Source organism: Sinocyclocheilus grahami, unplaced genomic scaffold (genome assembly GCF_001515645.1).
Source record: "Sinocyclocheilus grahami isolate Dianchi unplaced genomic scaffold, SAMN03320097.WGS_v1.1 scaffold508.1, whole genome shotgun sequence".
Lineage (NCBI taxonomy): Eukaryota > Metazoa > Chordata > Actinopteri > Cypriniformes > Cyprinidae > Sinocyclocheilus > Sinocyclocheilus grahami.
The window spans coordinates 730995-751958 of NW_015505687.1; the positions used below are offsets into that span (position 1 = coordinate 730995).

General features: G+C 36.9%; 3 protein-coding genes across 4 annotated transcripts; 1 reads left to right on the plus strand and 2 right to left on the minus strand.

The window, feature by feature from the left end:
• The first annotated feature begins 896 nt into the window (after positions 1-896).
• Positions 897-8628, plus strand: psmc3 (proteasome 26S subunit, ATPase 3). The gene is made up of 11 exons (XM_016237190.1): positions 897-994; positions 1515-1595; positions 1692-1817; positions 1947-2051; positions 3230-3292; positions 3413-3550; positions 3632-3775; positions 7165-7410; positions 7498-7643; positions 8016-8097; positions 8467-8628. Exons 1-11 carry the CDS (start codon positions 953-955, stop codon positions 8575-8577), a joined length of 1284 nt encoding a protein of 427 aa, XP_016092676.1. The 5' UTR covers positions 897-952; the 3' UTR covers positions 8578-8628.
• Positions 8629-9953: 1325 nt separating this feature from the next.
• Positions 9954-11704, minus strand: aplnr2 (apelin receptor 2). Its single transcript, XM_016237163.1, has one exon. It carries the CDS (start codon positions 11643-11645, stop codon positions 10419-10421), a length of 1227 nt encoding a protein of 408 aa, XP_016092649.1. The 5' UTR covers positions 11646-11704; the 3' UTR covers positions 9954-10418.
• A 6239-nt stretch (positions 11705-17943) lies between these two features.
• On the minus strand, positions 17944-20486 carry LOC107554602 (CD59 glycoprotein-like). Of its 2 annotated transcripts, none has more exons than XM_016237164.1 (4): positions 20425-20486; positions 19052-19132; positions 18850-18951; positions 17944-18721 (listed from the first exon to the last, which is right to left on the minus strand). In XM_016237164.1, the coding sequence occupies exons 2-4, from the start codon at positions 19104-19106 to the stop codon at positions 18522-18524; spliced, it is 357 nt and encodes a 118-aa protein (XP_016092650.1). In that variant the 5' UTR covers positions 19107-19132; positions 20425-20486; the 3' UTR covers positions 17944-18521. The 2 variants fall into 2 exon arrangements, with proteins under 2 accessions (XP_016092650.1, XP_016092651.1); XM_016237165.1 differs by lacking the exon at positions 20425-20486 and adding an exon at positions 19305-19360.
• Positions 20487-20964: the final 478 nt, after the last annotated feature.

Consider the following 20964-nt stretch of genomic DNA (forward strand, 5'->3'; position numbering starts at 1 on the left):
TATTTCTCAGTCCTCAGGATATGTACATATGGATCCAAGAATCCTAACTCTGGTCATACAGCTTAATCAATATATATCCCAAAATTCAAAGTTAGCTTACAGAAGAGGACGTCTAATGATAGTTCAGTTTTTACAACAGAATTGGTCACTATCCTTTCAGCCCTTGAATGGGTAGAGGAAGGTCCGTCATTGAATATGGTAATGTGCTTAGATTCATACTCTACATAGTCTACATCACAAACAAATATAGTTTATGAAATCCTTCTAAATTTCCTTAAATTACAGAATATGGGAAAAATGCTAAAATTCATGTGAGTACCTGCACATCTGGGAGTCCAAGAAAACAAAGTAGCTGAAGATCCAGCAAAATAAATGTACTAAGCAAGACAGAGGTTAAAGGGAAAACAACACAATAATAACTGGTTTAAATGAATCTTTATCCAGAATAGGAAAACATGAAACAGGACTATGTAACTCGAAATAAAGAATGCAAAAGTAGTGCTGCACGGGGTATAGGGTTCTTGTCTCGGTGCTCTTTGGGTGCAAGGGATGATCCACGTCCAAGGCACTCGAATCTTATTCAAAAAGTTTTAAAAAGCCTTTATTTCAACATGGCTATAAGTTTTAAAAACCAGGTGACCAGGACTATGTAACTGTTGAACATGTGCTTCTATTCTGTGTCACATATGAAGCAGAAAACATAACGTCACATTGCAAAATGTACACAGTGCTTTATTAAAATATCCCAAAATAACAGCTTTAGATGAAAGGATTTAAATATCATATAAACGTACACTGTTAAGTAATCGGAGAGTTTGTTTGTTAGTTTTCCTCACTTTCATTTGGCACTCTACACTCCTATCCAATTGGTGGCGGTAATGCACCATGAGCAGGTTTGCCAACCGCCAAAAATGTACAAGAAGAAGAAAAAGAGCAGCATCAACACTTCAAGATGTCGTCGCTGAATGACAGATCAGTTTGGGATGAGGTGGAGGTCTGTTTTATGTTTTAATAGTTCTATACTATTTTCCAAAACTGGTAAATATAGTACATATGTGCAGAAAAATGTATTAGGAGAGACGTGTTTAAACGGTGTTTCAGCACCGGCTTTGGGTCTGATGGCTTTCTGATGGCAGAGCATAGCATGACACAGTGAAATTCACTTTGCTTCATTCAGTCTTTATAAGTGTGTTCATTCTCCCGTACGATCATTCATGTTAGAGAATGACAGAACAACTTCAAATTTTTATTCGGTCTAAAATTTCTAAAAGATCGCCATACATGTCAGTACTAGTGTGATTATGGCTTGCTAGGATAACGTTAGCAGCGTGAGCTAATGGTGATCAACAGGAACTGAAGCTTCCTGCTGCTCGTATTCAGTTTAAACAGGAGATGTTGTATGAGTATTGCTACTCATTGTAAATATAGTGTACCTGACGTTTATGAGTTTGGAGGCTGGAGGACTTTAAAACAGAACGTATATTCAAACATGACTCCTCTGTTATATTTTATAGGATGGCATCGGCGAAGAAGTCCTTAAGATGTCCACTGAGGAGATTGTTCAGAGGACTCGTCTTTTGGACAGTGAGATTAAGGTAACCTTCATACTGTGATTCACATTTGGCGTGCTGATGATTGTTTTCAGTGTCTGCATGCAGTTCTGTGCCTCATTATGATGTTTATGATTGCAGATCATGAAGAGTGAGGTTCTGCGTGTCACTCATGAGCTGCAAGCCATGAAAGACAAGATCAAGGAAAACACAGAGAAAATCAAAGTGAACAAGACTCTGCCCTACCTCGTCTCTAATGTCATAGAGGTAAAATATGTCCCCTTTATTTTAGACATCTTATTTGGTGTGTCAGAATGGGACATAAGGACACTTTGTGGTCTGCATCAGTATGTGCATGGGATTAAAGCTTGTATGTGTTGTGTGTTTGAATGGAAGCTGCTAGATGTAGATCCTAATGACCAAGAGGAGGATGGAGCCAATATTGATCTGGACTCGCAGAGGAAGGGCAAGTGTGCCGTCATCAAAACCTCCACGCGGCAGGTGAGTCAATTATGTTATTTGAACCGCTTCAGCCTTGTTTTTGTGTGGCCATGAATTTCCATCATGTTTTCCTTTCCTTCATCACAAACATTTTCCTTTGTGTGTGTGTGTTTTAATACTGATTCGTGTTTTGAATTGGTTTTAGCCAGTTTATCTTAGGGGCTAGCAATATAGAAAAAAATATCATATCATAGGATTCTTTTTCAGGAAAATCACGATTCTTTGTCATGTCAGTTTTACTATTTTGCAAGTTGTCTGAGCAGTACAGCCAAACTAATTTCTCTATTTTAAAAACAAAGCCGTTCAAATAAAAAAGAATGGCTGACATTTAGGCCAAAGTGGGCGAAGATAAAAATGTTTGTCATTTATCTTTATTAAAAAATAAGAACAAAGATTCACATTACAAATACACATAATATACAAATAAACAAACAGTGCCTTATTTTTCAGGTACAGTTGGTGCAGTTAGCATTAGCATTCAAGAAATTGAATGAACAAATATAAAAATAAAGTATGTTTCCTGTATAAATTATAGATTGATCCTTATTAAAGCAACCATGTTAAAGTTCTTCAGTCAAGAGCAGTTAGTGATTTTTCTTTGTTTTGTTATTTTATTAACATTAAAGAGAGAGTTCGCCCAAACATGAAAATTATTTTATCATTTGCTCACTCTAATGTTGTTTTAAACCTGAATGAGTTTCTTTCTTCTGTTGAACATAAAAGCTATTTTGTAAAAAAAAATGTGGGAAACCAATTAGTTGCTGGTCCCCAGTGACTTCCGTAGTATTTTTTTTCCCTACTATCAAAGTCAGTGGGGATCAGCACAAGAAAGAAATTAATACAGAAATTGGGACAACATGAGAGTGAGTAAATAATAACAGAATTAAAATTTTTGGGTGAGCTATCCCATAAGCGGTAGCATGTTTAATACTATTAGTCTGCTGTCACTTTAAGACCTGCACTAATATACAGGCAAGCATCCATTTTTCTCTCAACTCTTTACTTTCACTGCGAAAGATAACTTGGTCAGTAATCATCAGGCTCTGTTTGACAGGCTTTTTAGTGTGTGCACACTTCAGGCACGCAAATGAAATGGATTTAAAGGCTTTAAAGAACATGCAAATAATATAATTTAACTTAATGGTTTTATAGTGTATGACATAGTACTATAATTGCAGACCTATTTCCTGCCTGTGATTGGTTTGGTGGATGCTGAGAAACTGAAACCTGGTGATCTTGTGGTAAGTGAGAATTAATTTCCCTTGACGGACTAGTTCAGGATATTCACAACCTTAAATAATGTTGTTTAAAAAGTATTTTCTCTAGAAACATGTTAAATTTGCTTCTGCACCTTTTCACAGGGTGTGAATAAAGACTCCTATCTGATTTTGGAGACTCTACCCACTGAGTATGACTCTAGAGTTAAGGCCATGGAAGTGGATGAGAGGCCTACAGAGCAGTACAGTGACATTGGTGGCCTTGACAAACAGATTCAAGAGGTAATGAAGGAGATCAATGACCGTATTGTAGACAAAACATTAGTTGATTTATTTTTTAACTAACTGCTTCTCTTTTTGCAGCTGGTGGAGGCAATTGTTCTGCCCATGAACCACAAAGAGAAGTTTGAGAATCTGGGGATCCAACCACCAAAGGGAGTTCTGATGTACGGACCACCAGGCACAGGAAAGACCCTGCTGGCCAGAGCCTGTGCAGCCCAAACAAAGGTGCAGTGTCTCTGAGCAACAGAGAATCATCAGTGCTAGGGCTGCATGATTTGGGGGAAAATATCACAGTCTGATGTTTTATTTTTTTTTCTTATAAAATTATTATTGCTATTGCTTACTGTTGTAATATTTCACTGAGAAATTAGTGTTTAAGAAAAAAATTGTTTTACAGTACAATTACCAGTAACAGTATTACTATTTCTTCATTTTCTTCTTTTTCAAATGTTAAAAAATCAAACTTTTATTTTGATGCAAAACTGCAGGGACCATTAAAGCTTCTCATTTGTTTACAACAGCCAATTTATAAGCCCTTCTAGCTACAAGTATTGTTTGGTGCATGTTGCGTTCCCAAATACAGGTTAAAAGCGACCCAAACTCAGAGCAGGTGCTGCTCCACAGTCCACACAATATCTATCTCTGCCTTTACTGCAGACCGAGCCTCTCTGAGACACTGAAAACACGATCATGAGCTGCTTTCGTGCAATAGTGCTTCACTCTGAAACACACAACACGTATTGATTTAATTTAATTGCATTCTTTGCGATTTGCAGTTATTAACCCTTTGACACTTACAATCAGTGTATTTAGAGAGTCTTATTTTATTAACATTAAAGAGAGAGTTCGCCCAAACATGAAAATTATTTTATCATTTGCTCACTCTAATGTTGTTTTAAACCTGAATGAGTTTCTTTCTTCTGTTGAACATAAAAGTTATTTTGTAACAAAAAAATGTGGGAAACCAATTAGTTGCTGGTCCCCAGTGACTTCCGTAGTATTTTTTTTCCCTACTATCAAAGTCAGTGGGGATCAGCACAAGAAAGAAATTAATACAGAAATTGGGACAACATGAGAGTGAGTAAATAATAACAGAATTAAAATTTTTGGGTGAGCTATCCCATAAGCGGTAGCATGTTTAATACTATTAGTCTGCTGTCACTTTAAGACCTGCACGCATCTAATATACAGGCAAGCATCCATTTTTCTCTCAACTCTTTACTTTCACTGCGAAAGATAACTTGGTCAGTAATCATCAGGCTCTGTTTGACAGGCTTTTTAGTGTGTGCACACTTCAGGCACGCAAATGAAATGAATTTAAAGGCTTTAAAGAACATGCAAATAATATAATTTAACTTAATGGTTTTATAGTGTATGACATAGTACTATAATTGCAGACCTATTTCCTGCCTGTGATTGGTTTGGTGGATGCTGAGAAACTGAAACCTGGTGATCTTGTGGTAAGTGAGAATTCATTTCCCTTGACGGACTAGTTCAGGATATTCACAACCATTAATACAGAAATTGGGACAACATGAGAGTGAGTAAATAATAACAGAATTAAAATTTTTGGGTGAGCTATCCCATAAGCGGTAGCATGTTTAATACTATTAGTCTGCTGTCACTTTAAGACCTGCACTAATATACAGGCAAGCATCCATTTTTCTCTCAACTCTTTACTTTCACTGCGAAAGATAACTTGGTCAGTAATCATCAGGCTCTGTTTGACAGGCTTTTTAGTGTGTGCACACTTCAGGCACGCAAATGAAATGGATTTAAAGGCTTTAAAGAACATGCAAATAATATAATTTAACTTAATGGTTTTATAGTGTATGACATAGTACTATAATTGCAGACCTATTTCCTGCCTGTGATTGGTTTGGTGGATGCTGAGAAACTGAAACCTGGTGATCTTGTGGTAAGTGAGAATTCATTTCCCTTGACGGACTAGTTCAGGATATTCACAACCTTAAATAATGTTGTTTAAAAAGTATTTTCTCTAGAAACATGTTAAATTTGCTTCTGCACCTTTTCACAGGGTGTGAATAAAGACTCCTATCTGATTTTGGAGACTCTACCCACTGAGTATGACTCTAGAGTTAAGGCCATGGAAGTGGATGAGAGGCCTACAGAGCAGTACAGTGACATTGGTGGCCTTGACAAACAGATTCAAGAGGTAATGAAGGAGATCAATGACCGTATTGTAGACAAAACATTAGTTGATTTATTTTTGAACTAACTGCTTCTCTTTTTGCAGCTGGTGGAGGCAATTGTTCTGCCCATGAACCACAAAGAGAAGTTTGAGAATCTGGGGATCCAACCACCAAAGGGAGTTCTGATGTACGGACCACCAGGCACAGGAAAGACCCTGCTGGCCAGAGCCTGTGCAGCCCAAACAAAGGTGCAGTGTCTCTGAGCAACAGAGAATCATCAGTGCTAGGGCTGCATGATTTGGGGGAAAATATCACAGTCTGATGTTTTATTTTTTTTTCTTATAAAATTATTATTGCTATTGCTTACTGTTGTAATATTTCACTGAGAAATTAGTGTTTAAGAAAAAAATTGTTTTACAGTACAATTACCAGTAACAGTATTACTATTTCTTCATTTTCTTCTTTTTCAAATGTTAAAAAATCAAACTTTTATTTTGATGCAAAACTGCAGGGACCATTAAAGCTTCTCATTTGTTTACAACAGCCAATTTATAAGCCCTTCTAGCTACAAGTATTGTTTGGTGCATGTTGCGTTCCCAAATACAGGTTAAAAGCGACCCAAACTCAGAGCAGGTGCTGCTCCACAGTCCACACAATATCTATCTCTGCCTTTACTGCAGACCGAGCCTCTCTGAGACACTGAAAACACGATCATGAGCTGCTTTCGTGCAATAGTGCTTCACTCTGAAACACACAACACGTATTGATTTAATTTAATTGCATTCTTTGCGATTTGCAGTTATTAACCCTTTGACACTTACAATCAGTGTATTTAGAGAGTCCGTGACTTGAACAGCTAAATTAAAGTCTGCTTTTGCGCTGGTGCTCAGCCGCTTGTCTTCTATCACTGTTCAGTGTTTTCAATTATGTTAAGTTTATGTTAGGTTTCAGACATTAGTTCTAGTAAAGGATTCATAGTTGGTAAAAAATACAATGTTTTTGGAAATGGCAATAATAATGGAAAAAGAATTGTTCTTAATAAAAACTATAATAATTTGTTTAAAAATGACCCTGATAAGGACCTATATGGCAAATTAAATTAAGCTGACCTAATGATCTGCAGCACATACATGTTTGTTACATAATGTGATTAGAAAATAAATTAGTATGTAGTATATTCCCAAAAACTGGTGCTGTTAGGTTTGAAAAAAAAAATAATAATAATAATAATTAAAAGTAGCTTTGTGAAATTTTCAGGGGTCATGTGCTCCAGTAATGATCAAACTCTAAAAATAGCCCTTATTATGATGAGTAAGTAAATTGATTTATAGTGTGCCCTTTTGGGGGTACAAATAACGCTAATTTGGCCTGAGCAGAAATTGAGTGACAGCCCTGCAATACAGTTTTTGTATTGATGCATCAAACTTTACCTTAAGTTATTCTTTTACTTTCTTTTCTCAGGCAACATTTTTGAAGTTGGCTGGCCCTCAGCTGGTGCAGATGTTTATTGGTGATGGTGCCAAACTCGTACGTGATGCATTTGCTCTTGCCAAGGAGAAAGCTCCCTCCATTATCTTCATTGATGAGCTGGACGCTATCGGCACCAAGCGCTTTGACAGTGAGAAGGCCGGAGACAGAGAGGTGCAGAGGACCATGCTGGAGCTGCTCAATCAGTTAGACGGCTTCCAGCCCAACATGCAAGTGAAGGTACACGCTTGAACCCGTATGCTGCTCTGTCACAATCATGGACCTATCAGCCTCAAGTTTTTTTTTTTAATGTGTGGAACCCCCAAGGTGATTGCTGCCACTAACAGGGTGGATATCCTTGACCCGGCTCTGCTGCGTTCAGGTCGTCTGGATCGTAAGATTGAATTCCCCATGCCCAACGAGGAGGCTCGTGCTCGCATTATGCAGATCCACTCACGCAAGATGAACGTCTGGTATGGAACATTTGTTCTTTTGTGTCTCAGTTGGTCTTGGGTATTATGAGTAAATTTATATTTTGCTGTTAGGTTGGGCATTTGCTTTTAAATGGTCATTTTGTGTTTTTGCACATCCACTGATGAGACAGTTACAGTGGTCGAGCACACCGTTATTGTAGACAAGACATGAAGTAAAAGATGCAAAACAAGAGCTTTCAGAGCTTATATAACGTTTTATTGGATTGCATGACAGTCATTTGTCTGTTCTATCTGTAAAGCTGAAGTGCAACTGTTATGCAAATTTGAATTATAATTCTCTTACACAAAAATTTGCATTATGTTCTCATATTTATTTAATGACTGTATCTTTCACTTCTTTGTGTGCTATAGTCCTGATGTGAACTATGAAGAGTTGGCACGCTGTACCGATGACTTCAATGGAGCTCAGTGTAAAGCAGTTTGTGTTGAAGCTGTAAGTATGATCTTTGCAGCCTGAATTTAATTTACCTTTGTTGCTCGTATCTTTATTTTTTTTTTCGAGGTGGTATTAGCATTGTGGTTAAGTCCCTGGACTTGGATGTCAGTTGTGAGACAAGTTTGATTTCAAAAAGGGGAAGCACATGTGTACTAAAAAGTACTTCAGTCATTCATATGCTTTAATGCAAGATACAACATGTCTGAAGATACCTGACAAAAAGAGATTTTTGTTTGCAAAGCAGAATCTGAATCAAAATTACACCCTTTAATGCACCACTTGTTTTTTTTCTTATGGGAGTAGTCATTGCTCCTGATTGTTATTATTGCATGTTACCTAAATGTGTATTGTTCGCTTTTGTGTTAGGGTATGATTGCTCTGCGCCGTGGGGCCACTGAACTTAACCATGAGGACTACATGGAGGGCATTCTGGAGGTGCAGGCGAAGAAGAAAGCCAATCTGCAGTACTATGCTTAACCCTGTGTGTGTGTGTGTGGGTGGTGTGTGTGTGTGTGTGTGGTTTATGAGGACACAAATTTGTATAATAACATGGGTATTACAACGAGAAGGTGATTTATGAGGACATTTTCAGTGTCCCCGTAATTCAAAAGGCTTATAAATAATTCAGAATTAGTTTTTTTTTTTTTATCTAAAAATGCATAAAGTTTCCTGTGAGAGGTAGTTTTAGGGGTAGGGTTGGTGTAGGGCAATAGAAAATACGGTTTGTACAGTATAAAAATCATTACGCCTATGGAGAGTCCCCATAAACCATAAAAACAAACCTGCGTTTGTGTGTGTGTGTACCTACCTGTTTTTCTATTCTGGTGGGGACACAGACTCATGGGGACTCATGTCACGGTGGGGACCTAAATTGAGGTCCCCATGGGTAAATATGCTAATCACACAGAATGAAGTTTTTTGAAAATCTAAAAATGCACAAAGTTTCCTGTAAGTGGTAGGGTTGGTGTAGGACAATAGAATGTACAGTAGAAAAACCATTACGCCTATGGAGAGTCCCCATAAACCATAAAAACAAACCTGCGTTTGTGTGTGTGTGTACCTACCTGTTTTTCTATTCTGGTGGGGACACAGACTCATGGGGACTCATGTCACGGTGGGGACCTAAATTGAGGTCCCCATGGGTAAATATGCTAATCACACAGAATGAAGTTTTTTGAAAATCTAAAAATGCACAAAGTTTCCTGTAAGTGGTAGGGTTGGTGTAGGACAATAGAATGTACAGTAGAAAAACCATTACGCCTATGGAGAGTCCCCACAAGGATAGCAAACCAGACGTGTGAGAGAGAGTGTGTTAGAGAGTGATCCAACAGCAGGATCAGTGCTACTGGGATCCAGTACTGTTCTGAGTAATTACCTGGTTCTGATGGAGACAGATCAACTGAAATCAGACTGGACTGCCTCACAGTGATGATTTATGGAATATTTCTCAATTAACCTCTGTTTGTCTTTCAGTTCATTAAAACGCAAACCTTTTTCCATTATTTGTGCGTTTTCTATGAAGGTGTCAAGTGTTGTTTCTTTATATCTCCACAGTTTTTCCTGTTTTATTAATAGTGATGGGAAAACCGGTAGTGAATAATCCTAGTTTTGTAATCAAGCTCTTCTATTTGTGTAATTTCTGCACCAGAAGTGTAAAATGTAATCGCAAAAGTGACTGTTTACAAACGCTCTCAATCTGCAATTGCTCATGCAGCTAGTCCCACCCCAAATTCATACTATTGGTTTGGACAATGCTGCTGGTACTGGTACAGCGATCCTCAGACAAACAGCAGCGTTTTGAAGTGCTGAAGTGTTTAAACCTTTCGCAGGAATCAATCAATTGCTGGGTTTGAAGAAACTTTTTTTTCTAATTTTATTATATACATGTACATTTATGAATACAATAATACATGCCTGCTGATCCTGAAAGTCACAGGCTCTCAAAGTTTTGTTACATGTAAAAATGATTGTACAGAAGGGCTAATATAATACTTAAGCTGTTCATAATTCAACAACATGGCCACACTGCGCAAACAGTTTGAGTTGCATCCTAATGTTGGGAGGTGCAGCTGTATTTTATCTAAAACATGTAAGCTCCTCTTCACTTTTCAGGCATAATGTCATGGGAAAACCTTCACTGGATCCTGTCTGTTTATCAGTTCCTACACTGGCGTCTTATTTTCTTGAGGGGGTGAAATTCATGCTAAATCTCACAGATGAATGGAAAGAATAATCTGATTCTCGCAGTCCTCTTTAAGAATTTTCCACAGAAACAGTTCAGCTCTCTCACTGAGGCTGTTTGCCAAATGATTCTCTCTTTATTGCTCTTCTTTACTAACTGTCACTTCATGTGTCCCAGATGGTACTGGTGAACTTTTGTGGTGTTCATTCTCCTCTCCTCCCTTCTGATCTCTGTATTTAACCCATACGCACACAAGCAGACCACTGCAGTGCTTCCGGAAAGCTGGATCACAGCAAGCGTACAGCAGAGGGTTTAAACAGCTGTTCACGTAGCCCAAACAGATGGAATATGGATGGGCTGCCACCAACCACTGGTCAAAACTGCAAGAAAAAGGAAGGATGCCCAATTCCACCATAGCGGAGAGTGTCTTGTTGGTGTGGAAGGGTAGCCAGCAGAGGAAGAAGGCTAGCACAAGGGTGATAATGATACGGAGGAGCCTGCGTTGGCGTGTATGATCAGGGCGCGTGCCTAGGCTGAAGTGTTGGGAAAGAAGGCGCCCCAGCCCACCATAGCAGAGCAGGAGCACTACAAGAGGTAACAGGAAGCCAAGCAGAGTTGATTTTAATCCTAAAGCTGCTGACCACATCAGCTCTGCCTGCTCCGAAGCTGCTGGACTCAGCTCACTTGAGATCAAACTGGAGTAGTCCATGTCACACAAACAGGAGGACGCATGTCCATCCTGCCCATCGCCATCATCTCCCTCTTCCAAATCCACCTCCCTAACAGTCCGCAGAAGCAGAGCAGGAAGTGCCAGGATTCCAGCTGCCAGCCAAACACTACCCACAATCCACTTGGCGCGTGTGGTTGACCGTCCCTGCTTTGAGCCGTTGACACGCTTTCGTGTGATGACACAGTAACGCTCCACGCTGAGCCCAGTCAGAGAAAACACGCTTGCATACATGTTCAGTGCCACAATGTAACTGCTCACCTGACACAGAACTTGGCCAAAGGGCCAGTGGTAGCCCAGTGCTGTGTATGCCGCCCACAACGGCAGGGTCGTGACAAAGGCCAGGTCAGCCAATGCTAGACTGGCTATTAAAGACTCTGTTACTGTACGAGAAGATGTAGGGGAGGGGCAAGGAGATGGATCGGGGGTCTGGGAAGATTTGGAACCGCTTCCACTCTTCCCACGGTCTCTCGCTCGGCGGTCCAGGTACACCCATAGCACCAAGCCGTTACCCAGGGAGCCCATGACAAACACCAGGAGGTACACACTTGGAATCAGCACCCAGGTTGCAGACCATTCTCTGTAGTCGCATGAGGGAAAGGGAGAGGGTGAAGGGAAGGGCAGAGACCCGGACATCTGAGAGCCACACACTTGCACCTAGTGTAGAAAGCAAGTGGATGACATGAGCAAGAAAGAGAACTGAGAGTTTCTTTTTAAGGGCTTGAGAGGGGAAGAATGGTTTGGAAAAAGAAACGCTTCTTTATAAACTGATGATGGGAGCACTTGTCTTTCCCCTGGATTTTCGTTTTTTTTTCTGTTTTTAGATGGTTACCACGAATTAGTTGAAAGAGTCAGTGACTTCCTTCCTCCTCAGTCCTCTTCAGTTTCTGTGGGATATCACTGACAGACAAAAGACAAAAAAAAAGGTTATTGGAAGCTGTGAATTAAAAAACAGATGAGAAAGGACTTCTCATGTAATTTCTGGTTATGTCACATACATTCTCAACCCGTAAATAACCATCTTATACACTGCCTGGCCAAAAAAAAAGTTGCACATGCTAATATTTTGCTGGATCACCTTCAGCTTTGATAACGTGGTGCATTTGTTTTGGCATTGTTACACCAATGAAAATGATTCTCTTTCAAAATTTGAGCCTGCATCTTGGCATTGTCATGTTGGAATATGGCCTTGGGATACTTCTTCCAACGTGGTTGTTTAACAAATAAAAAGCTAAAAGCTAACATCAGATAGTTCTAAAAGAACTTTTGCCAAACATATAACATGCCAGAAGCATAATCAATGCAATAATGATCCAATCACTCATAATTATTTGCTTATTTAAATACAAACAGGGATTTTTGTTTTGTTTTTTTGGCCAGGCAGAGTATGTTATACTTGTATAACAGTATGGACATAACTAATCCACGTCAGTAAATACACTTCCTAATTCTGCAATAAAAAAATGTTGCATCTCATTCTCCTTTTGTTGTTGTTGTGTACTAATCTAGTGATGCACATACATGTACAGGAAAAACTAATAAAATCTATCCCACAAAAGCAATGCTTCTCTATCACACCTCAGGTGGACATACAACATGAAACAAAGCATCTCATACCTGTAAGAGTTAGCCTCTGCTTCTGTTAATAAATGTGCCCAGTTCCCTCTTCTGTGTGATTAGTCTCTGACTGTTTTCAGATTATCTTTTTAAAAGAAGGACAAAAGTTACTCTGTATCCATGGTTTTCTCTTGATCTCTCTCAATGTCTTCCCTCTCCCAGAATCGAATGCTTTTTTTGTGTCTCACCTACTGAAAAGTGTCTCTTTAAATACCCTCTCCTCTTTGTGTCCATTCCCTTTTCTGTTCTGTCCTCCTCCTCTCTCATAGGACCACCCTGTAGCAGATTTGTGAGATCTCCAAATAGTCCCCCTGCTCTTTAACAGACTGAGTAAACTCAGAACACCTCAGGCTTGAAAGAAGCTTTATACACATGACAATGTCTTTCACCGTAGCAAACAGCATACATCTGGCCAACACTACCACTACATACACAACGTTGTATTAGCAAAGTATGCATTCTTACAAATAATGGGTTACCTAAAACATTGGGAGATCAGGAAATCAGAGACATTATGTGTGGCCCAATGTTGTACTGACTGCGTTCACTGAATCACACTGGAGGGTGATTTTATACCAAGACAAGTGAGAGTTAGACCTGTACATTTGCATACATTTCTATATCAGCACATGCCTGAAGAGTTTGAAACATCTTTGCGTACAAAAAAAAAATCCTATGATTGGGAATTCATTTTATATACAGTATAATCACCATATATCTACATTTCTGAAGCTCTAAAGTAACAATTTTTCATCAATTTCATGCTGCTAAGTTCAAAGAATACAATGAGGAACTTGCTATACTTTATAATTTTCTGTTAAGTCTTATTTCTGACTGCTTCTTCCAAAATTGGTCTGGACAAGAGACTTACAAGAAACTTTTAGGTGGGTTGCAGAAAATAAACAATAAACATGCCATATCAAGCATGGCAAATTGAATGTAAAATACGATGTTAATATGTTTGGAAACATATCTTAGATTATAATAGATTATCCCATAAATAATCAGTCTCACATAAGCTTGTGCACATTTATGTGAACTGTTCACCTGCCTCAGTTTAACTAATAAATTCATTGTGTTGGTTCTGTTTGAACTCAGCTGCATGTCTGCATGTTTGAACTGTTTGAGTCTTGTGTTGTTTCAACACTTCCGAAACTCAGGGATTCCCTATTGTGGGCTTTGTGTGTTTTTGCATGTTGACACTCTCAATAAGAATGAAAAAGGGAAAGTCTTTTGTCTTGAAGAAAATCTTGACAACAGGACAGGAGTCAACAGGACAACTATTTATGATGCTACGCAACGACACACTGCAAATATTTAAAAATGCAACTGTGTAAATTTTGTTTTCTCAAACTAATAGTAATGAATATGTGCAGAGGACAATAGTCAGGAGATGAGATGTTGCTCACAGAGACTTTTATTAGCAGTGGTAGAAGCAGATTAAATTTCCTGTTTGCATCTCCATTTGAACTAGTCTGTAGGCCAATTACTCAATAAAACAAAAAAACATTGAGCCAGTGGGAGGCCCACCCTAAAGATTTTGTCCAGTGACAGCTCTGGTTACTACATAGCATATGTAGAATATAGACTTCACATTATCCTCAGTGCCAGAGAGACGTTCATAGATTTTTCTCCTTGTTCCTAATTGATTTCGTCTGCACAAACAGTGAAGGTCTATAGAAAGGTCATGAGGTCATACATGAGTTAAACACACTCTGTACCAAAAGCACTGGGTCAAAACATAAATTGCCTATCATTGATTATACAAAAGCAGAACTATGTACCATCTCTTGCATCAGTGTCTAATAACTCCAACCAGAAAATAATTGATAGACCATATGAAAATTATGCATTTTAGAGCCATGCATAATTGGAGATGCATAATCATTAAGTGGTACAAGATTAGTCCTTATTTTTAAATTTGCATACAATATAAATAATTGTGTATATCCCATTCTTGTAATCACTGTAACCTACTTTATATTTGCATTCCTTTAATTCGATATGCATAAGAAAATATTAAGCATTCCCCAAAATGAATTTGATATTTGCAATGCCCTCAGCATGAATTCTGATCTCTTATGTTTGATTATTTTTTCACCATCAAAATGCAACAACCCATGATAAAAATGAAACATACCCATGTTCTTAAAATTTGATCTTAATTTATTATGAATTCAAAAAGGAAATATTTGAAATTAAAGGCATATTCTATGAGATGAATCTAGAGTTTAATGAAATCACTTAAGAAATTTGCCTAAATCTTAATGTGACAACAGTTATAGATATAATGATACCCAAGATACACGTACAAACCCAACACGCTATTTATATTTATATACAGTACATTAACATTTACATACTATTTACATACAGTACCTCTTTTCTTATTCACATTCACTTGCCTATTGTATCTGTAGATTATTTCATATATATATATATATATATATATATATATATAGATTATTCATAATTGATTTTTCCGTACATTTCTGCCATATGTACATTAACTGACAGTCACCACTGATAAGCTACCACTAAATATTGTAGAAACATAATTTGCTGTAAAGTTGGAGCTATACAAATAAACTTGAATTTAACTTAATATATGTATATATATATATATATATATAATTGAGTTTCCGCCAAAATCAGTTTTGTATCTGGTCGGTATTGAAAAGTCAATTTTTAATTTTACGCAAAATGTGATATCCGCCGAGTTATTCTGTCATGTTTTCTCCCTATTTTTCCAAACCGCGACAAACGCCAGTCTCCCTTTTCTGCAGAATGCGATATATCCGCTCAACCAATCACAGCGCACCATTCCACGCACTCTAGACCAGTGTTTCCCAACCTTTTCTTAGTCGGGCACCCTTTGGAAATTTTAACAAACTTGTGGCACCCTACAAAATTAATCTCGTCACAATATTTGAATTTCTAACTTCGATATGATAATTTGAAAAGTATTCGGTACAAAAGGGAAGAACTGCAGAATATACTGTCAAACAGATATTTTTCATATTATTAAAAAATTGTGTCCATCAATGGTGGCAATCAGTAGGCTAATTTCTAATGAAGAGACCAATTCATATGACAGATTTTAATGTAGGCTTTTATACATATGTAAACATTATTTAATTACCATTATAACTAGCTATCTCACAAAGTTTTGCTCACTCAGTGTTTTTTTATTTATTTTATAGTGGGGTAATTTTGTTGCAGTAGCACGAGATAGCTTGATTTTAAAGCAATTAATAATGATAGCACAAATAAAAAATAACGACAGGCCTTCGAATTAAATCAAATGCTTTTTAGTTTTCAGGTAGGTCTAACCGTATAGGGTTAAGATATTTAACTTCTTTTTTTTTTTTTTACCAATTATCCAAATTATGTTTAGTCCTAGAAAGCTATTATTATCATGAACGGTATATGAGTGGAGCACTCACATGGGCCTGAGCGACTGAGCAGAGCACACACACGCATAGAGCGGATAATACTCAGAGGTCACACCACGTGAAAGTGAATCCTGAGCGGTGAACTAATTTTCGGCAGCTGGAATTTCAGTGCATCTCTAGTTATTGGCGACATCAGAAATGGATATTATATAATAGATGCTTTTTTTAACATTTTAGCAATTTCAAAATATTAAAAAAGGATTGTTTACACGGCACCCCTGCTCTACAGATGGCACCCCGGTTGGGAAACACTGCTCTAGACAGTAATGGTGGTGCTTTGAATACACCCGGCATCCTAGTTTTCCTCATCTATTTTGAACTTTGTGATCAACAAACAAACAAAAAAACCGGCATCTCGTCAGTAAAGCCGGTTCTGTGATAAGTAGTAAATCTCCATCACGTGCTTTCAGATGGAGCGGCATTTAATACACAGAGCCATAGATCACTGCTATATCGCGTTCAATCGCAGATGAGTCGCATTCGATTATGAACGCGATATTGCGTAGCTTGTCAGTGTAAGCTTTTATTTATGCCATTAATGTTTTTGTTAATACAGCGTATAGCACTAGTCAACTAAATGAATGTAACATGGCAAAGAATGCACTTTTGGAAGTTGGATGTAAGGGAAATGTCATTTTGGAATTTCTGTGGTTTAATGTGATATTGTTGTTCATGTATGTTCATGATGAAATTTTCTTTTATTGTTGTAATTAATTTATAGCATTAACAAGATTACCCGTTGAATTCATTTTGGAAGCTATGACTGATTGAATGTATTTTTAGTCCAGTGCCTGTATATAAGATTAGTATTGACCAAGTTCAGAGGCTGTCATATGTGGATCAACTTACTATGTTGTGTATTTTCAACAGTTTCAATATGAAAAATAACTTTTATATTGATTCAATGGATTTTATTGCATTTTGGAAAAAACTCTTCCTATATGCATATGTATATATATATATATATATATATATGTGTGTGTGTGTGTACATTTGAAGTGGATCAAAACCTTTCATCAAAGTTGTCCTAAAACTAAAATGCATTCTTGTCTATCTTACACAATTTCCACATAAATATTAACCAGCACAAATGTTTTTGACATTGGTAACAATAATAAATAAAATAATTCTGCCAAAAAATTAGTTTTGCCATAACAGGAATAAATGACATTTGAGAAATTGCAAAAGATCTGTCTCCAGAATTATTAGGCTCCTTGGTAAATATGAGCAAGTGAAAATAAAGTCTGATGACCCTGGACCACAAGGTTTCAGATTTATACATCATCTGAAAGCTGAATAAATAAGCTTTCCATTAATGGATGGTTTGTTAGGATAGGACAATATTTGGCCGACATAAAACTATTCTAGAAAATCTGGAATCTGAGGATGCAAAAAAATCAAAATATTGAGAAAATCAATTTAAAATTGTCCAAATGTAGTTCTTAGCAATGCATCCTACTAATCAAAAATTAAGTTTAATATATTTACGGTAGGAAATTTACAAAATATCTTCATGGAACATGATCTTTACTTAATATCCTAATGATTTTTGGCATTAGGAATAAGGAATAGTTTATTTCACTTTTGCCAACAAAAAAAAACACGTTATTTAGACAGAGAACTATTAAATATATTAACTTAAAGGGAAAAACTCCTTAAATAATTATTAATTATTATTATAATAAGCACATAAATAATTATTATAAATAATTGTGTGTTGCAGTGATACTTGCTAATAAACTGCTATATAAAGGTCACCGATATATATTTTTTATTCTTTAAAGCACTGCAGGTTGATTAGAAGCAATGAGATGCATGATACAGATGCACTGTAATATTTAACAGAATTCTCAAACTCTCGATTTGCATAAAACTGCATGTTCCTTTTATTGGTCACATAAAGGTTCAGTAAGTTTCGCTGGCTATAGTGGTAACAAGAAGCTAATCAGTACACTGAATAGACTACATGTCTACATATTGCACACAATGTTTTTCAAGAGATTTTAAGTTTTAAAAGAGACATTCATAAACAAGGCAGAGGAAAAGTAGGCATAAAGGGTTTTTATGAAAATGACTATGATATAACACATTAACCCTTTGAGCATGTCAGCATCAGAACCCTCGCAACCCACTCAGTTGTACTTTTCTGGGTAACAGGATTAGCCGTGAAAGAGTACACATACACAAAGCAACACTGAATTCAATACACTATTATCAGATGTTTCCCTTTCACTATTAAGTGCAAAACTAAAAAATACAAGCTTTAGCTTAAAAGCTTAAGCAGTGAGCACACACAGGTTTAACATACAGCTGAGATTTAAGCTGTGAATGCTTCTTTGACCAATTAACTCAAGATATAGAAGATCTCTGCATTCTCACTGCATGATACCAATACCAGCTTTACGAGGAACAATGCAGAAGCGCATGTGTTTGTGCCGTTTTAGAGAACACCCCACCAGAAGAGTGCTAGTGAGAGCAGTATTCCCACCACAGAGCGGCTGGACACTGACACAGGTGCTGTGTTACACAGGTCAGTGGCACAGCAGGAGAACTTGAAGCTGGAAATTTTGGGATACTTCTGGGCGAGTGTGCTGTGCTCACACTCAGAGTACTTTATACACTGCCTGTATGTGTCACCACCTAGAAAAAAAAGGAGAATGGAGAGATATGTCATGTAAAGTCAAAGGGTCATGGAAATGGTTGGGCCATTTTGACAATTTGTTAGAATACAGAAAGACGCAATTATCTAAGAATGAGTGAGCTGTCACCTCTCTCGTAGATGGTCACGCAGGCATCATCATAGTAGCAGTCTCGAATTTTAGAGCATGTGCCCGTGTAGTCCCTACAACTGTAACATTTAATGGCAGAGCCTTGAAAGACACAGAGACAGAGATAACATTTTTGCAAGAATAGTAATGCAAAATAATACATCTTATGCATGGTGAAAACAGGGTCATTGGCAATACATACCAAGCCCCACCAGAGCCAGAACAAACACCACACACACTCCAACAGAAGCTTTCATAATGCCTTCAGTTTACCAGTCAAATGCTGACAAAGAGAGAGAAGGGAATCTGAGAAATGTACAATTTGGATTTGTCTGAATGTGACTGCATGATATGTTCATTCAAAATTTAGATTTAAAAATCAAATTCAATTCAAAAAAATAGTTTTAGATCCTTAGGAAATAAAGTTGGTCAGTGTTAATGTTTAGACTTGTTACAGGTTAATGCATAAACACCATGCCTGTAGTTGCTTCAGTAATTCACTTTCTCACCGTCATTTTCTTCTAAACCTGTGTGACTTTCTTTCTTCTGTGGAACATAAATTAAGATATTTTGAGAAAAGTCTGTTTGGTGAGTCAACCATCATCAAAACTGTTTGGTTACCATTATTCTTCAAAATATATATTTATTGTGTGTTCCACAGAAGTAACAAAATCATACAAGTTTAGAACAACATGATGATGAGCAGATGACTTTTTTTTTTAAATTAATAACATAATCATAATAGAAAGAGTTGTGGGTCATCTAAGGAGTACATAGTTTTGCTGAGATCCAGTTTTGGCCTATTATAGCTACTACTATTATTGCTGCAACTACCACCACAACTATTATTGTTATTCGCTTGTTGTTATTTTGTATTGTAATCAATAAGCTTTAGACATTATTGAATCTATTCTACTGTATTTTGTCTTTTGAACTTCATACAGAATTCTACAATTCTGAACATGTCAGCCTTTTATCAACGTCCTATTGCAACTCATATTGAATCACATATTTACAATACATATAAAAATATATGTAACATATTTATATTTATGGCCTAACACTTGCCACAATGTGACATTTATGAAGGAAAAAAAACTCTTATTCTGAGAACACAGTTCAACCTTTTACTCTAAAATTGAACTTTGCTCTTAATGTATGCCAGCGTTTTATTGTTAAACCAACAATTTCATTTAAATTGTAATTTGGATAGGATTCACACACAAAAAAAGTGTTAAACAAACAAAAAAAATGTGAATTTTTTTGACCCAGCTGACAGCTTGTCTCCTTTTTATTAAATTAAGGACTTATTGATTGATGGATTTTCTTTTCAGAATCTATAGTATTTGTAAAACCGAAACCAATAGACTACCTTAAATCAAATGTCACACATTTTATCATAATTTTCTACCATGACCTCAGAAAAACTGTGTCTCTGGAAAAAGTCAACATGTTTAATGCTTTATAGTTTTTTTTAAAAGTTGTAAAAATGCAATCTAAATCAGCCTGGTTCACAAGCGAAGAATATACTAAGCAGTATGCCATAATCTCTCAGTTACCCTTCTGTAGTCTTACCCCAGTGTGAAGAAGGAATCCAACCACAGACACATCCAAACCAGTCTGAAAACTGAAGAGATTGAGCCACTCACACTTTCTTAAACACGCCCACAATGCTCTTCAATGAATCTTTTGTGCTTTTAATTGTATACCACTCTACTGTCCTAAAATATTTAAATGTAATACAGTATATTATCAGGTGTTGTGTGTTGATTTTAATTTAAGAAATAAAAATGATATCGCTATAACAATTAATCACTATAAGAACTGATTAATCACAAGTAATGTACTGAACATTATGGCAGGAACACTGAAAAAAATGAATCTGAGTGGAAGTAAATGTTACGTAATTAAATCTGTGATATTAACAATAAAATGTCAAGTTTGTATCGTTACATGAATATATCTAGTTGTGAATTATTCTGCATTTGTTCAAAATACAAGACATTGTGCATTATTTTCCTTTACAAAATGTATCTACGTAATCCCAGCCAATCTTCTTAGGTACACACACATAACAAACTATAACCTTGTTTTATTTACTCAGTACAAAATAAT

Bases quoted from the DNA above. Each gene is read 5' to 3' on its own strand.
- aplnr2 (XM_016237163.1), bottom strand. From the start codon at position 11,645: ATGTCCGGGTCTCTGCCCTTCCCTTCACCCTCTCCCTTTCCCTCATGC.
- psmc3 (XM_016237190.1), top strand. From the start codon at position 953: ATGTCGTCGCTGAATGACAGATCAGTTTGGGATGAGGTGGAG. The intron at 3,293-3,412 runs GTAAGTGAGAAT...ACCTTTTCACAG, and splicing joins TGAAACCTGGTGATCTTGTG to GGTGTGAATAAAGACTCCTA. The intron at 8,098-8,466 runs GTAAGTATGATC...CTTTTGTGTTAG, and splicing joins AAGCAGTTTGTGTTGAAGCT to GGTATGATTGCTCTGCGCCG.
- LOC107554602 (XM_016237164.1), bottom strand. From the start codon at position 19,106: ATGAAAGCTTCTGTTGGAGTGTGTGTGGTGTTTGTTCTGGCTCTGGTG. The intron at 18,952-19,051 runs GTATGTATTGCC...GTGTCTTTCAAG, and splicing joins TCTGGCTCTGGTGGGGCTTG to GCTCTGCCATTAAATGTTAC. The intron at 18,722-18,849 runs GTGACAGCTCAC...TTTTTTTTCTAG, and splicing joins CGTGACCATCTACGAGAGAG to GTGGTGACACATACAGGCAG.